Genomic DNA, 15,033 nt, shown 5'->3' on the forward strand with positions numbered 1-15,033 from the left:
CAATTTAAGTGGAAGTGTGGTTTCCCCCTGCACATTATAACCGTGTTGATAGTGATACCATTTACAGTAAATAAAAGATACAGTCTTGAGGGAGACAAACGGAGAGACCAGAGACAGTTAAGGATCTTTGGTAAAAAAAACAATGTCCCACACTCCTCTGCGGTAGTAAGCATTTCCGGACATGCGTGTTACCTTCCATTAACACGGGGCATCGGTAAGCATGGCGCACGTTGAGGAGGAGATGGAAAATATTGAAGTTAGAAACTCTGACCAGAGTGAGGACGACACAAATAATGAAGACCAAGTCGAAAGCTTGGACGGAGAGGATGAAGGCAATGAGAAAGAGGAGCCAGTCAAAACATTTAAAGATTTGGTAAATACGTATTTATGAAACTAGCAGGCAGCTAGTAGACTTAGCATAGGGTCCCATCAAACCTTGCCATTTAGCTCATGGAACTATTTTCAGTTGTTCACTGTTCTTTATCAGTATATTAGTTCTAACTTTGCTTTATGCTAGAGCATCTACCATATTAGCGTATTTTATTTAACACACTCTGCCTTGTCTCTTTATGTTTACGTGCGTTAGCATAAAGGAATGTCGTGAATACATACAACGTTGGCAAGCTGTTATGTAAAAACTCACCATGAAATTGTCATGATGTCTAACTGAAGACAGACAAACTTCTGTAACTAATCATTTATCACCAATTTATCACTGTGCTCAGGGTGTAACAGAGGTACTTTGTGAAGCCTGTGACCTGCTGGGATGGAAGATTCCCACTAAGATCCAGGTAGAAGCCATCCCTGTGGCTCTTGAAGGTGAGGAATTGTTTCTGGTTTGGGGACTTGTACAGTAAGTTTAGATCAGTAGTAGGCATACAAGACCAGTGGTGTGTCTTTGCACCGTTTGTGTGTAATGTTTACATGTATCACTCACTTCACCGGCATTGCTTTCCCCCCATGTTGTATTGTACCATTTATGCAACACATACTTATAATGTGTAATATACTTATATTACACATACAGAAAGTAGCATTGTGTCACTTACATATCTTTCTATCTCCACTGCCAGGACGGGATGTGATTGGCCTGGCAGAAACGGGCTCTGGGAAGACAGGGGCGTTTGCTCTGCCCATTCTACAGTCACTTCTCTCCTCTCCACAAAGGCTCCACACGTTGGTGCTCACACCCACGAGAGAGCTTGCCTTCCAGATTTCTGAGCAGTTTGAAGCCTTGGGCTCCAGCATTGGTGTAAAGACAGGTATGGAGATGTCCATCTGAGAAGAAAGAAGAGCAAATACATAGGATAACTATGACGATATTTAGTGAGACATGTAGCACATTATGTGGTTAGGCCTACATATTTATATTTTGTATATATACTACTGTATAGTATAGTATGCAGTATTATGATCAAAAGTATTCAGCAGACAAGATTGATGTTGGGTGAAGAACTGGAGGCATAACTCCACTGTTTTCTATTTTCATTCTAGCTGTGGTTGTTGGTGGTGTTGATCAGATGTCTCAAGCATTGGTATTGGCTAAGAAACCCCACATTATAATTGGTGAGTGGTAGTGGATTTATATATACTGTATTCCTATATTTATATATTTATCAATTATGTACTGTATATGGTTGAAACATCTGATTACTTACATCCAGTTTCTATGTTTGCTTGTTTTTCCTGTGTGCTTTCTCTCACTCTTAGCCACCCCAGGGAGACTAGTTGACCATCTGGAGAACACCAAAGGTTTCAACATGAGAGCTCTCAAGTTTCTAATCATGGATGAAGCAGACAGGATTCTAAACATGGATTTCGAGGCAGAGGTATGAATTGATTTGACACATTTATTGGTTGAAGAGGAATACTTAATCTGTGGATGTATTGTTTTAACAGTCTATGCGATGTGATGTTATTTGTTAAAAGTGCAGCCCAGTTATCATTTCTCCAAAGTTACAGTAATATACAGCATAGTAACACACTGTATGTGTAGGCTTGTATTGAAGCAACAGAAGATTTGGCTGTTGTTGCCTCTTATTCTATGCATCTCCATAGTCAATAACGCACACATATTAAATGGCTTACTGATTGCACCACATGCCGTATTTGTGACTTGTGCTCATGGTCATGCCTTTGTATATGTGAGCTATTTTGTTTGGATTTGAGTCGGATTTGAGTTGGAATTGGGGATCGAATTTGGGATTTCAGAAACAAGACCTAAACTGTAGTGATGTAGTTTAGAAAACAGACACACCCCTATAGCGTTTCATTTTTGTCACTATCTGTATTTCCTCTTCCCTCTCTATATTTTCAGGTGGATAAGATCCTGAAAGTGATTCCCCGTGACCGGCGAACTTTTCTTTTCTCTGCTACTATGACCAAAAAGGTATCAGTCTGTCTCTAATCTAGATCAGTCAACTTCTCACACTAAAATAGTCCAGTGCTATAAGTCTCCTGGTTTTCCTTTTTTTTTTAGGTCCAGAAACTACAGCGTGCAGCTCTAAGGGACCCAGTTAAATGTGCAGTATCGACTAAATACGCAACGGTGGACAAGCTCCAACAACATTATGTATTCGTGCCATCAAAATTTAAGGTAAAGCAGATTCATGATTACTATTCATATGTAGTGGTGCTTGAATTTTTGGACATTTTAATTTGTTTGTCTTGATGTTTATTTTTTGCACGTTGTCCTTTAGGATTGCTATCTGGTGTCCATACTGAATGAACTGGCAGGCAACTCCTTCATGATCTTTTGTAGCACATGCAACAATACCCAGAGGGTGGCACTGTTGCTCCGGAACCTGGGCATCACCGCTATACCGCTGCATGGGCAGATGAGCCAGGTGAGCGCACACACACACACACACACACACACACACACACACACACACACACACACACACACACACACACACACACACACACACACACACATAAGTATGATGACATTCCTGACTGTCTTGGTATGGTTTGCTAACTTTTCTTTCATGTTTCATAGAGCAAACGTTTGGGGGCCCTTAACAAATTCAAGTCCAAATCACGCTCTGTACTGCTGGCTACAGATGTGGCATCAAGAGGGCTGGACATTCCACATGTGGACTGTGTCATCAACTTTGACATCCCCACTCACTCCAAGGTGCTTTGTCAGCTTCAGGGTCTTCTAGATTTAGCATTGATTGTAATTCGCTATGTGCACAAACGTTTTTAGTACTGCCATTAGATTTCCAGTGTGTTCGAACCTGCAGCTATTGCTATGGTAACTAGTGTCTACACGGACCCGGTTGAGTGTTGCACCTAGTGAATCAACACGTTACGATAAAGAAGGATTTGAGCACGTTGAAATTTGTATTATTGGTGAGTGAATATTTAAGGAGCAGAATAAAACAGAAGATGGCGTTTCAATATAGTTAACGCTCCACCGGAAGTCAAACGGCAGTACTAAGTGACTTTAGTGCACTGAGCCTATTATTATGGATATGGATTAAGGATAGATCGTGTTGTTTTGACTAAAATAGTTTGCTCTTTTTCTGGATTTAGGACTACATTCACAGAGTTGGAAGAACAGCCAGAGCAGGCCGCTCAGGGAAATCCATCACTTTTGTCACTCAGTAAGTCTGCATTGTTTTGTATACTGTAGTGCTGTTCTGCCTCTTGATGCCTCTGTGTTCCAATTGGCCACGCTGCTAGGATTATCACAGCATGTCTGCTGGACAGGTTGTGATGTTGGTGTGTTTTCCTAGGTATGATGTGGAGCTTTTCCAGCGAATTGAAACGCTGATTGGAAAGAAGCTTCCAGCCTTCCCCACGCAAGAAGAAGAAGTGATGATGCTAGTGGAGAGAGTTAGCGAAGCCCAGAGATTTGCCAGGATTGTGAGTGTTTTTTTAGTTTTCTTTTGAATGCTCCCAAGGTGGCTTATTGTTTGCCTCTAGTTATGTTTATTGTGCTTATGATTTTTTTTTAGTATAATGTTTCTCTCTCAACTTATCTAATTACTTGGTGATAAGAATGTCTATGGGATTGTTACGACCCCCTGTGCCCCAATCAGGCTCTGTGCAGTCAGTGCACGGGCAGTGCAGACCTGGTCGTCTTAATTACATATTGCACACACCTGATGAAGGTGTGGCTGCATATTTAAGGGGCTTCTACACACTTCCCGTTGGGCACTATCTTTCATTATGGGCACTGGGTGCCATTAAGGCATATTCTCTCACACTACTTATTTTCTCTTTAGCATATACTCTTTAGCATATACTTTCTCTTTAGCATATACTTACTTACTTTCTTATTACTGACATAGGCATCGCACGCATACACTTAACTTATCTTTCTTTCCCCTAGACATTTGACTACATATATTTATTATCTTTGACTACTTTAAATAAAATACTTTTCGGTTAACCTTAATTCTGTTGTCTGCCTCCATTTTATGTTATGGCTAGAGCCAGCCGTAACATATTTGGGGTTCTCGTCCGGAACAATAGTTTGTGAGATTGGACCTAGACTGCTCCCAGTAATCCAGGTGAGCACATTTCCGAAAATTCAATTGAGTTAATTATCAGACTCCGGTTATAGGTAGAGTGCTCCAGCTGGGCTCAGCCCTTCCAACGGTGCACTGTTTTTTGTTTTGTCTTTTCATATCTTTATTTAATTTTAGGGGTAATCCTGGTCGGGAATCTAGAGTTCCTGTTGGGGGCACGCTTCTCGCACAATTTGTTCATCATAATTGTGACGAGGTTCACGCGTTAATCAGTCGCCCCGAGGCCGGCACGCTCCTGAAGACTAGTCAGGTGGAGGTAGCTGGTTATGGTATTCAGGAAACCGGAGGACTGTTTAATAGCAAATTCAGCAAAATACTGGCGATTGGTCGACGGATTTTCACCTGGATTAATGTGGAGTGCTCTTTGTCTGTGTGCGTGCTTTGGTAAGTTTGTCAGTTTTTTTTTTATATATAGTCTGTTATCTAGTGCGGTAGCGTTCGTTTTGTGATTGGCTAATTGTTTGATGACTTGTGAATGGCAAGCACAAGTGATTGTCTGAGTGTGTTAGACTATCCTTAGTCATTGTATAGCCTAAAGTTTTGTTAGGATACGAACGGTTACCTGTGTGTAGCTGCTTGCGAGAGTTCGTAAGCGAGATCTTCAGCCAGCGCTAGTGGGTGCTGGTGAAGTTCTGAATGACTTGTTTATGCGGCTTGCACGGGGCAAGTTGTCACGTCATTCTTTAGTAATTTGCTACACTCGTTGTGATAACAGTAGCCTAGTGAGGGTTGCATGATTACCAAGCGATTTCTGTATAGCATTTAGGATGTTCTGGGTTAAAGCAATTTTGTTTGAATTTGAGTAGGCCTACGTTTTTTGTTGTCGTGCCTATCTGCCATCATTGATTTGCTTGCAGTCATCCTCATAAGGGGAGTGTTTGTGTTGTGTGAGGAGCGATACATTTATGCCGTTTGTTTTTGATAGTTGCCTATTTCTGATCTGATTTTATATATTACCAGGAGGCTTGGTTTCCATTTTCGACGTAGCCTATTTTATAGGTCACGATAGCCTCTAGTGGTGCGCTTTGGTTGTTTGTCTTGTGCCGTATTTAATTACAACTTTCCTACTTTTTACAGTGGTCATGGCTACGTTTCTAGAGGAGTTTTTAACTAATCCTTCAGAAGAGTTGCTAGTAGGTTTGACCAAGGACCAGTTATGGCAGCTGTCTGAGCATTATGAATTAATAATAACTTCTCAGGAGAAACATATTAAAGAAACTTTATTTTTAGCCATTAAGAACCAGTTAACAACTAAAGGTGTGTTTGGCGCAAAACCTATTGAAACTATCCCTGGTGATATTGTAACAAAAGTGAGTGAGGAGAAACAAGCCATGGTTCTGCAACAAAAGCAGTTAGAGCTGGACCTTGAAAAACTTAGGGCTGACAGAGAGGTTCGAGCAATTAAGGAAAAGGAGATAGAGAAGGAGATTGAGTTTCGTAAGCTAGAGCAGCAAATCGAACTGGTGAGAATAGAGCGTGAAGAACGCGAACAAGAACGGAAGCTGGCACGTGAAGAACGTGAGCGCGAACGCGAACGTGAGCGTGAGCAAGAACGTGAACAGCGCGACTTCACGCTCAAGAAGTTAGAGCTCGAAATAGCTGCTAGAAGACCTGAGTCTCCTCTCCCTGCAGCACCTCCTATTAACCCTAGAGATCCAGCCCCAGAGTATGTTGTGCCAAAATTCGATGTGGCTCGTAATTTCCGACTCGTTCCACCCTTCATAGAGAAGGATGTGGACAAATATTTCACACACTTTGAAAAGGTTGCCATTACTATGAAGTGGCCTAAGGAGATGTGGCCTCTGCTTCTTCAAAGTGTGTTAACTGGGAAGGCACAAGATGTTTTTACTGCACTTAGCATTGAGCAGTGTAGCCAGTATGATGTTAAAAGGACAATCTTGCATGCATATCAACTGGTCCCTGAAGCGTATAGACAACGTTTCAGGTATTTAAAGAAATCACATCAGGAGACTTATGTGGAGTTCTCCAGGAATAAAGAGAGAACCTTTGAAAGGTGGTGTGCATCTCAGGAGGCTGAGACACACGAAGACTTAACACAGCTAATCCTTTTAGAGGAATTTAAAAATTGTCTTCCTCCAGCAATAGTGGTCTACCTGAATGAACAGAGGGTGCAAAAGTTGGAGACTGCGGCCGTCTTAGCTGATGAGTACCATCTAACGCATAAGTCTTATGACTGGCGATGGAGTAATGACCGAGTTCAACAGAGCAACCTGCCAAGGAATAGACTTAGGCGTGGGTCTAGAGACTCAGACTCCCAATACTCCTCATCCTCTGCTAGTTCCAGTCGTGGCCCTGTCACTAGAGAGATCATTTGCTTTTATTGCAGGAAGGCTGGACATAAAGTGGCAGACTGTTCAGCACTTCTTAACAAGCATAAGGCAACCAAGTCTGTGGGATTGGCTGTGCCTGGTAGAGCTAATAATTGTGATCAGAATGAAGACTCTGTTAGTGGTGTTTCCTCTCCAGTATGTGAGAACAGTGTTCGGTTAGGCTATGCACCTTTCATCACAGACGGTGACGTGTCCCTATTGGGTCAGGAGTGCAGTGCGCCTATCCGCATCCTTCGAGATACAGGGGCAGCACAATCCATTTTACTAGCTGATGTTTTGCCCTTGTCTGACAAGACTGCAACAGGAGCTTGTGTTCTACTCCGAGGGTTAGAGGGAGCCACTATTAAAGTGCCATTACACCAGGTTCACTTATCTTCTGACATAGTCACTGGTAGTGTGGTGGTGGCCGTGTGGCCGAAGCTACCAGTGCCTGGTGTCTCATTTATTTTGGGAAATGATTTGGCTGGAGAGGTGGTAAGGAAAAGCTCTGCATTGTCTCTGCCTATTTTAGAGTCTGTACCTGAGATGGTGATAGACCATGAGATGGTGGAACCACCTGTGTGCGCAGACCCGTCTGCTGCTGAGCTAAATTCCAGCAAAGATCCAGCAGATGTCACTCAGCCTGCTACTGCTATGATAGAGTGCATGGAGCCGACTGGCTTGGCTGATTCATCTGTGGGTCTGGTTAAGGGTGTGTGTTCTGTATTTGACTGTTCTGTTCTGCTTGTTGATGAGCCTAAAGCAGGAAGTGTCCTTGCTGTACCAGCAGAATGTGTGGAGCTTGAGAGCTCTAAGTTGTGTTCGGAAGTGTCCGATAGTAGTTTCTCCAATGGTGTTCTGTCTAATGTTGGCTTTACGGAGCCTCACCTCTCCCTTTCCCTTGTTGACCCTGATTACATCTTCACAGGATATGGTGGTGTTAGTGGGATGGTACCACCCATTAAAGATGCCAGCCATGTCTCTGCTACGAAACAGGGACTGGTGAGTACCTGTGGTTCAGTTGGGCTTGTTTGCAACAGGGGTAGCTCCCCATGTATGCTGCTCAATAGCACAGGATGTGTACATTATAGATACACCAATGCAGTTGTAGACTGCACCACACTGTTGGCCATTGGTGGTCATTGTGATCACTCTGCCCATCGAGTGATCTCACAGAGCGTGGTTAGAGAACCATGGCCTGATTCTTTTGGAAGGGAGGTGTTTATCACTTCATACTCTGATCATTTTCAATGTGACCATCTTTGTTGTTTCTTTGTGCTCATTGTTCTAGCTTTTATTCCACGGCTAGTTCACCATGTGGGATGGGATATTTGTGGGATTTGTAGTTATCTTCTATTTATTTGATCTTTGTATTTTTCATGTCTCTCCCTTTTCTCTATGTCCTAGGGCCCAGGATGTGGGGATCTTGAAGCGGGGTTGACTAGTTGGGATCACAGGATGTCTTTGTTTATGTTCTGTATCAGGTTTCCTATTGGGAACCTTCTTTTTGGAAGGGAGGTGTTACGACCCCCTGTGCCCCAATCAGGCTCTGTGCAGTCAGTGCACGGGCAGTGCAGACCTGGTCGTCTTAATTACATATTGCACACACCTGATGAAGGTGTGGCTGCATATTTAAGGGGCTTCTACACACTTCCCGTTGGGCACTATCTTTCATTATGGGCACTGGGTGCCATTAAGGCATATTCTCTCACACTACTTATTTTCTCTTTAGCATATACTCTTTAGCATATACTTTCTCTTTAGCATATACTTACTTACTTTCTTATTACTGACATAGGCATCGCACGCATACACTTAACTTATCTTTCTTTCCCCTAGACATTTGACTACATATATTTATTATCTTTGACTACTTTAAATAAAATACTTTTCGGTTAACCTTAATTCTGTTGTCTGCCTCCATTTTATGTTATGGCTAGAGCCAGCCGTAACAGGGATACTGTTAAGTAAAGCAACCATCTTTAAACATTCTTGTCCGCTTTTTTCCCCCAGGAAATGAAGGAGGAAGCAACAAAGAGGAAAAGGCCGAAGGGTGGTGATGACGATGTGGATGATACAGAGCAGTCCAGCGGTGTGCGGAAAAAAGTGAAAGGAGGAAACTTTAGTGGTGGTGGAGGAGGAAGAGGACGCGGAGGTGGAGGAGGAAGAGGACGCGGAGGTGGAGGAGGAAGGGGACGTGGTGGTGGAGGAAGGGGACGTGGTGGTGGAGGAAGGGGACGATAGACATCAAGACCGTTCAATTAGAATTGCAATATGAGTAATGTATATATTATAAATATTCTTTTTTGTTTCTTGAATATTGTGTCACTTCTTCTTTTGACATCTCTTTTCCCAGTCCAATGATAATCCACACATTATGGAGACAGACAGCTGTCAAAACAGCCTATTGTACCCCGAAATTCTTTTCAAAACCTTGCACATCTTGAAATAAACAAAGAGATATCGATGGAGAATTTGAATATATTTCATGTTGCCTCTTTCTTCGCTCACATGCAATGCAAATTATTGTTTAAATAGGTGAAATAATGACATTTTCATTTGCGACAAGTAATGTCAGTGTATCAGTAGCCTGGCCCTACTGCATGCCTTATTACGATGGTATTAACTTTTAAAATAATTGTTCTGTCAAGAAATTGACAGTTTTTTTACACATAGGTGTAGTAAAAAAAAAACAGACCCTCAACCACATGGAAAAGTTACGGTCTCTTGGCATTTGATATGTCAGCCAGTTGGCATGAACGATGAATGATTTACCTGTGATAACTGCGATAAAATTAACCTCATCTGCATTAGGAAGTATTCTTGCACCAGATGGCGCTGTTCTATGACCATTCTGCAGACTACCATCATATCTGGTACCCATACAGCCACACTGAACTAGAAGGCTACTGAATTGTTTGTTGACGAAAAACAGCAAGCTTGCCATCCATTAAATTCCTCTACAGGCCAGCTATAGAAAAGCGGATATTGAATCTTCTATTTTCGAGACAGGAGTTTACACTGTCTTGAAGTTTAGTGGCAGGTGAACGGGACCTCAGTGATAACATAAATATGTAATAACAAGCGACCACGGAGTTTTAGCCAATCAAACACAGGTAGACGTGTGACTGTCCTTTGCTAAGCAGAGGTAAAGAAGTAAGTTAACCAAGACTATGTTACACTGCACGCACCATCTGGGACATGACGTGTTGTGCTATTCATTACATTGCATTACAGTGAGTGGGACATGGGACAGGTTCTGGATGCCATGGATGTTTTGTGGATGTGTTTGATGTAAAATTATGTGTGCGACAATCTAGTGCATATTCCTGTGAGCGTATAGTACTCACAGGCGGGAGTAATAGCGGTCAAATTGGATCCCATCGAGGAGGGGCCGTCTGTAGGGGAGTATCTTTTGGTGAGGGAGGGTAGCGCTGAGAGATAGATGCTGGAATTTCTGCATACTCGCGTGGCGTTCAACAAAATTGCTTATAGAGGGAGAGCGGTTTATTCCTGCGAAACATTGCCCTCGTCTCTTCTTTGACAACTCCAGGTAAGACACCTAACGTTATCAGGCCGTTTGTTAGTCTAGCCATGTCTGGCTTGCACAATGATAACAGCCATTTCGCCGCAACGGGATGGATGGATATTAGTGAAACGGTGGAGCTCAGTTAGCAGTTTCTCTTGCTGCTTTCTGACCAATGTTACCTTACGAATTAGGACTTTTCATCACAAATGTTTATATAAGTTGAATTAAACTTTATTAAAGAACACATAATGTATGACATGTTAAGGTTTCAAGAAACTTACAGCATTTTTAACCTATTAAATGCTGTGATAAAGTATAATGTTACAGTGGTCTTTCAAGTCTGTCAACTGGACACCTACACAAAGTTATAGCAGCTAACAGTTATCGTTAAAGGTCTGTCGATAAAATAATGTTGCTGTTTCGAACAGGCCTTGACTGCCTTCTTTTTCTGATTTAAAATCGTACCTATATTCGGTCTCAATGTCAAGATACAGGGAAAGTGCGCACGTTTTGAACGGGTGGAAAAACGGCCTATACTGTTATCTGTGTTGCACAACTTGAATCTGTCGTGCGCACGTTAGCCATTAGCAACAGTCATCAAACAACACTTGCTGGTGCCGTTTGGCTCGCGGGGAGACCCGCACACCCCGTCAGCTCCACCCGACCACCGTCGTTGTTGAGTCCTAAGTTGGTGTACTAGTAGTACATTTCTGGATTTTGTCAGTGAAGACGAATATTAAATGATGTCGTCACACTATACAAATTTAGGAATTGTTTTTCCTTAACCGTATTTGTCACCACCAGCAAAGCTGCGTGCTAACTGTTAATACTGCAAAGTGTTTTTGGCTAGCAGCGCCACCAATGCGACATGGTGCCAGCTTTCAGAGCTGACATAGTTTGCTGTGTATGTGTGTTCTTTTGTTAGGTTCGGTCCAGTTGGCAGAGCTGGACAGCTCCTGTCTAACGTTTTCAGATTATTAGAATATTAAGGCTTGTTTAACCAGTGACTACCTCTGGAAGTAGGTGAAAGATTGGCCCAGTTCCTGTGCTGAGTCAACCTAGTGGTTTAGGTCATGGGGATAGAATAGTCTCTGCGGCCAAGTCTTTAACCCTCTCTGGAGTAAGTTGTTTGAGCCATTCTTTTAACTGTCACTTAGTCCTAGATCATAACCGTAAGAGATAGCATTAACAATCACTTAATTGTTGGGTAAATGTTGTGCACAGCACTGTCTTGTGCTGGTAGCAGGAACACATAAAAGTGGATTTCCTTTGTGGTCCAGTTGTGTGTTTGGTCTGAACTGGGAATTTCACAGACATTTGCTGTTGAAGCATTCTCTCAAACTGTGAACAGGTGTCATGCAACAGATGGGCCATGCCTGTGTAACTTCCCCGAGCATGTAGGGATTCATTTGATATGACCACCAGGGCCTCACTAGTGTGACTTTACATGAGGAAGATGCCCTCAAAACCCCTTCAGTGCAGTAGAATTACCTGAACTAAAGTACAAAATGTGGAATGGGATTTGTTTCGATAAGTTGCCTAACTGGTTAAAATAATATGTCACAGCATTTTACAGTGTGCTGATGAACTGATAATACTATGTGTATGCCCTTGTTTTGCCAATCCCTTATTTCAGTTCAGTTTGATGTAGAAAGTGGCTCTCTACATATGCCTACTTTTGCCACCAGTCGGGACAACATCATATAGCCTATGTCCTACAAGCTTGTCGCTTGATCTCAAAGTAGCCTTTAGCTTAAATTGAAACAAATGAGTGTAGCCCTTTTACAACTTTTGATCGCATTAATATTGTCTGGAGTTACCTCGTCATCTTCATGGAGTTTGTCTTAGGTGCATTGTCTAAAACCACACCAACTCGAGACCACAGATACAGTTGAAAATATGGTCTCACACAGTGAATCACTTCTAAATCTGATGATGTTTCATAACAGGAGGATGATACATTCTGCTTCCTACATGCTTTAGAAACTGAGACACAATGTAGTCTTTGATGTTGTTGACCACCAGCAGCTGCCCAATTATAGTAAAATTGTGCTCGTCTCCACTACTGTCAGATTGGACTGACCTCTACAACTTCACTAGGAGACACACAAAACATCTTTACCATTTTGGTTCTTTAACAGAAAGGGTTAGTGAGGTCTAGATCCAAATACGAGTTAGAGTTTAGATGCAATTTGTTACGTAGCAACAGAGCAGTGGGTATTTTGGAGAGTATATCTATCTTATGTTGAAATTGATGGAATTATTTTTTTGTGTGTGTTATAACCAATCTTGTTGGGGGCTCGAGGAAACAATAACTCAGTTTGTAAACATTGTCTTATAATAATGACTTGCTAGTAGCACATTCTGCCTTCTCCTTTCTCATGGTCAGACTAGACCTTGTTTTGTTGATGTTGAATGAAGTTTCTAGTACTTGTGGGGTGATCCATTAGCTGTCCTCCCTCCCCTCCCCCACAGGTGGCGAGCTCAGCTCTGGTACCCCAAGATGGCGCAGCGGACTGGGCAGGAGGACCCGGAGCGATACCTGTTCGTAGATCGAGCGGTAGTCTACAACCCGGCCACGCAGGCCGACTGGACGGCCAAGAAGCTGGTGTGGATCCCCTCAGAGAGGCATGGATTTGAGGCGGCCGGCATACGCGAGGAGCGTGGTGAGGAGGTGATGGTGGAGCTGGCAGAGAATGGCAAAAAGGCAGTGGTGAACAAGGACGACATCCAGAAGATGAACCCGCCCAAGTTCAGCAAGGTGGAGGACATGGCCGAGCTCACTTGTCTCAACGAGGCCTCCGTGCTGCACAACCTGAAGGACCGCTACTACTCCGGCCTCATCTATGTGAGTAGTTACACATGGTGTTATATGTGTTCTATTGTTCTTTTCTTGGTGGGCATGTCATTCACATTCACTGTGTGTGCAACGTATTTCATGTAATTTCCGTAAGAATAGTCATGGTGTGTATCATCAGGCCTATGAATAAAAGATTAAAGAGAACTCAGTTGTAAGTATGGAATCTCCCACTAAAAAGTTTTGAGATTTGAGGTAAAACATCAGGATTTACAAGACAGGATTCTGTACATACTCACTACCCAACACACAGCCTTCTTTGTCCTCTGTTCACTGTGAATCGCTTACCATAGTGTCTCCTTCCCACATTGCCCCTGATTGCACCCAGGTACCTTGGTTGGGTCAAGTTAGTTAGTGACCCAGGAGTGTTTCCTGCCCTCACTCTTTCATCTCTGTGAGATTTCCCCTCATAAAGCTAGCTCATTTCAGGGCAACAACATTTTGCCCCAGGTCCTCAGATTGTTTTGCGAAGCCTACCCCTTTACCATCCTCAAGAGCACACACACACACACACACACACACACACACACACACACACACACACACACACACACACACACACACACACACACACACACACACACACACACACACACACACACACACACACACACACACACACACACACACACACAGACACTTTCCCCTGCTGCTTTATATCTCCACGGGAGTGGACTAAAGGCTCCCAGACTGCCTGGTTGTGTTTGGTCTAGTTTCACATGAAAGACATCAGTGCCATTCCCTGTATTGAGGCTTATATTGGTGGGCATAGTCAGCCAGAGGCGCCATTATACAGAACTTTGTTTTAATATGGTGCTGCAATCTGGCTCCCCTCTATATTTACAGTATTCAGGCTATTTTCTCCCATTGGCGTAATCTGCTCTTTTTTTGGCACTTCGGCTGTTGGTATTTAGTAAACAAAAATAAACATGAATAAACACTATTTGATCAATTTAGCTCTCAAAAACCTTTGTAATCAGCCACATTGGTCTGTTGTTGTACTTGGTTTGAAGTGTTTACTTGAGTTTTCAAACTGTGAATTAGCCTATTTTTACTAGGAACTGCTTTCATCAAGCGCATAGTGCTGTGCCATGGCAGCCAAGTGTTGATCTCTATGATCTTGACCCATTTTGTGACACGCATTCCAGGAATAGTATGTGGGTTGGCCCTCACCTGAGACCGCTTCTGGGGGCCTCTGGGAAGCAGGTGGCAGCCATGATTAATATTTCTGCGTGATGAGAAATGTTGTTGCCAGACCGCAAAGACTCAGCCGTCAACACCCTTCACATCAGAGATAGTTTTCTCACATCTGGCTCTCAGAAAGAAGTGAAAGACTTGCAGATGTGAGAAGCTTAGGTGATAAACCGTTACTATGTAACCTTTTTTTAATTTTTTTTTTTTTAAAGAAGATGCCTAGTTTATTGCTTTGTAGTATACATTCATTGATTAAATTATAGGATTAATTATTAGGAGAACCAACAAAAACAGAATACTGGAACTTAGGCTACCTCGGCTACTTACCGGTACTTACTGATCCTATGCTCTTTGATCTTTGATTAAATCACAGCATTCCTTCATAGTCTTTTTTTCTTCACTCATACTTAAATTGTAAAGTCATAGCCTAGCCCTTTTAGTTATAAATAGAAATTGAATGAACATTACATTAGATGTTAGTGAACATTATGTTAGATTAAATATTTGAAATATTTGAAAAGGAAATACCACATGGCATACTGTATATGATTCAATCTTCCATATAGATTTCTTGACATTTAT

At 42.5% G+C, this 15,033-nt stretch overlaps 2 protein-coding genes across 3 annotated transcripts in view; both read left to right on the forward strand.

Annotated features, from left to right (window-relative positions):
- Positions 1–185: 185 nt before the first annotated feature.
- Positions 186–9,351, forward strand: ddx47 (DEAD (Asp-Glu-Ala-Asp) box polypeptide 47). The gene is made up of 12 exons (XM_062532000.1): positions 186–373; positions 726–819; positions 1,074–1,262; positions 1,495–1,566; positions 1,711–1,829; positions 2,318–2,389; positions 2,480–2,596; positions 2,700–2,846; positions 3,002–3,139; positions 3,541–3,611; positions 3,744–3,873; positions 8,885–9,351. The coding sequence occupies exons 1-12, from the start codon at positions 221–223 to the stop codon at positions 9,113–9,115; spliced, it is 1,533 nt and encodes a 510-aa protein (XP_062387984.1). The 5' UTR covers positions 186–220; the 3' UTR covers positions 9,116–9,351.
- Positions 9,352–10,144: 793 nt separating this feature from the next.
- The window catches only part of LOC134076784 (myosin-10-like), a 73,159-nt gene continuing 68,270 nt past the window's right edge, over positions 10,145–15,033 (forward strand). For both annotated transcript variants that reach the window (XM_062532002.1, XM_062532001.1), the window contains exons 1-2: positions 10,145–10,424; positions 12,876–13,248. In XM_062532002.1, the coding sequence (XP_062387986.1) occupies positions 12,904–13,248 (345 nt within the window). In that variant the 5' untranslated portion in view covers positions 10,145–10,424; positions 12,876–12,903. The remainder of the gene's footprint in view (positions 10,425–12,875; positions 13,249–15,033) is intronic.

Source organism: Sardina pilchardus, chromosome 3, assembly GCF_963854185.1.
Source record: "Sardina pilchardus chromosome 3, fSarPil1.1, whole genome shotgun sequence".
Classification (NCBI taxonomy): Eukaryota; Metazoa; Chordata; class Actinopteri; order Clupeiformes; family Clupeidae; genus Sardina; species Sardina pilchardus.